The 2,460-nt window shown below is 44.3% G+C and overlaps 1 protein-coding gene across 1 annotated transcript; it reads right to left on the minus strand.

Annotated features, from left to right (window-relative positions):
* Positions 1-793: 793 nt before the first annotated feature.
* LOC138928963 (uncharacterized) lies at positions 794-1,623 on the minus strand. The gene is made up of 2 exons (XM_070287333.1): positions 948-1,623; positions 794-892 (listed from the first exon to the last, which is right to left on the minus strand). The coding sequence occupies exons 1-2, from the start codon at positions 1,611-1,613 to the stop codon at positions 881-883; spliced, it is 678 nt and encodes a 225-aa protein (XP_070143434.1). The 5' UTR covers positions 1,614-1,623; the 3' UTR covers positions 794-880.
* Between the last annotated feature and the right edge of the window lie 837 nt (positions 1,624-2,460).

A 2,460-nucleotide genomic window follows, 5' to 3' on the forward strand; every position in this document is an offset into this window, starting at 1 on the left:
CTTGGGGCGCAGCTAAATGGTTTTGAAGTTTCCAAATTCAGTTTTATTTCACATTTGACGAAAGGTTCTGCAGGCTTTTCTACGCTAAAGTAATTGCATTTAATAATCTCTTCTAATCGGCAGTTTAAGCCTTGGTCGTTATTTGTGCCGCATATATAACTCATTTGCTCATCCTCCATATAATCAATACTAAAGATTTCTTTAACAGTTTCCTCATAACTAGGCATAACCGTATTTAAAGGCATAACTGTTTTGATAATCGTTTTACTAACTGTAGGATTAACTATATCACTAATTTCAGGACTAACTACTTTACTAATCGTTTCACTACCTGTTTCGCTAACTGTCTCACTAACTGTTTCTCTAGCTGTATCACTAACTGTCTCACTAACTGTTTCACTAACTGTCTCACTAACTGTCTCACTAACTGTTTCTCTAACTGTATCACTAACTGTCTCACTAACTGTTTCACTAACTGTCTCACTAACTGTCTCACTAACTGTCTCACTAACTGTTTCTCTAACTGTATCACTAACTGTCTCACTAACTGTTTCACTACCTGTCTCACTAATTGTTTTTCTATCTTTTTTAATATCTAAAGGGTCAATTGTAACCTTTCCCAAAGTGTCTGGATCCAATTTCAGCTGGCAAGCTTCCATAAAATTTCTTCCAAGAACTACATTATGACTCATAGACTCGTTTGGGACCACGTACATGTAAAAATAACATTTTATTCTTTCTTTTAATACATAACACAAAATTTTTCCAAATATCTTCAGTTGGCTTTTATTCAGCCCAAAATAGTTCTCCGAAACGGTTTCTAAATTAACTTCTTTGGGTATACTGCTTACTTTCGAAAATGAAATTGGACTCCCTGTGTCTATGAGGCATTCTGTAATTAATGGGGTTTTAAAACTATTGTGAAAAAAAATCTTAATCAGTCTTACATAATTGTTTGTGTTCGCACTCTTGCGCTCTGGGCACTGCCCGACGAAGTGTCCAAACGTGCCGCAGGCGTAGCAGGAACCGGGCTCCCTCTTTGGTTTAAGGCACTCCTTGGCGAAGTGCCCTTTCGAGTTGCAGTTGGCGCAACGCAAATCCTTGTTGAGTGCAACTTTTCCAGATAGCTGCTTTTCCGAACCGCCTCCTGTTTTGCGCTCTGGTAAACGGACTTCCGCGAAGGCTCGCAGAATCTGCATCGGCTCGGAAAAGCACTGTATGCGTGCCTGGTTGCGCAGCGCTGGTGCTGGAATGCCTTCTATGATGTTCTCCAGAAGCTCCTCCAAATCGATGTTGATGTCATTAGCTAGCATAACCTTGTCCTCGAAATAAGCGGCGAACTTCTCTTCTGGACGCCATTGACGTCTTTGGAAAGCGCTCCTCAGCTCTCCTTTGGACATTTTAACGCCGAACGTCATAATAAGTTGTTCGCAAAGTTGATCGGCCGGCTCCAGGATGCGCGTGGCGTTTGCGTGCAGCCAGCGTTGCGCGTTTCCCTTCAGTTTGGCAATCAGAAGCATATGCATGCAGCCATCGTCTAAATTATACACCTTGCCAATGTTCTGAAGTTGTGTGACCCAAATGCGCGCACACACGCTGCCGTTGTATTCCATTGTAACTTCTTTTGCCAAAGCAAGCGATGCTGCCGGAGATTCCAGTAGCTTGTTTACATTTGTGTTCATGCGTTGATCACCACTGCCATCGATCTGTTTTCCAACACTGGTATTGTCCGGACCAATGTTATCGGCGGTGATGGTCACTTTGGTGCTGTTAACCTTAACAGCGTTGCTGTTGGCGCCAATGTTAGCACTTCTAGAAACTTCCATGGTATTTGCGATGACGTCATGGATTTCTTGATCATGAACTGATTTGTTCTTGTTTGCGTCGTCGATCTCTAAGTGAATCCTCTGCAAAACGGCCATGCTTTCGTCGATTTCATCACGAATCTTCTGTAGGGTGGCTTTTTCGGCATCCACGAGTGATAGCTGCTCAAACTCGACGTTGTCCAAGGTATGCGACGCCATTGAGCGCGCGTCGCCTGAGACCTCTTGCAAGCCTGCCCCCTGTGGCTCCTGCAGTTCCAGCAAAGATGCAGCTCCATCCGTCTCGTCTGCTGGTTCTGCTGCCGATCGGCCGTTTGGTGGTTGGTCGCCCTGGCTGCTCGATGTCTTGGTTGGCGGATCGCCACGTGTCTCTGGAGAGATTGCTTGCAGACGCGCTATTAACTCCGCTTTAGTGCCGGAAGTTGGGCGTCCGAGAGCTCCCAACCAGTTCTTCAGTTGGAGCACCGAGAATTGCTTCAAATCCACGTCAGGCATAGTGAGTAATGACCACTTCTGATGTTGTAAACGTTATAGTTGTAGACGTAAGAATATAAATCCGATGCTTTATTTTAAACTTTTCTTCTCGAACACAAGCCACCGAATGTCGCGGCGTCGTTTCTATTCCTTTACTTATACC

The sequence above is a fragment of the Drosophila kikkawai genome, chromosome 3R (genome assembly GCF_030179895.1).
Source record: "Drosophila kikkawai strain 14028-0561.14 chromosome 3R, DkikHiC1v2, whole genome shotgun sequence".
Classification (NCBI taxonomy): Eukaryota; Metazoa; Arthropoda; class Insecta; order Diptera; family Drosophilidae; genus Drosophila; species Drosophila kikkawai.

Coding starts and splice junctions, on each gene's coding strand:
- LOC138928963 (XM_070287333.1), bottom strand. CDS start 1,613: ATGGAATACAACGGCAGCGTGTGTGCGCGCATTTGGGTCACACAACTT.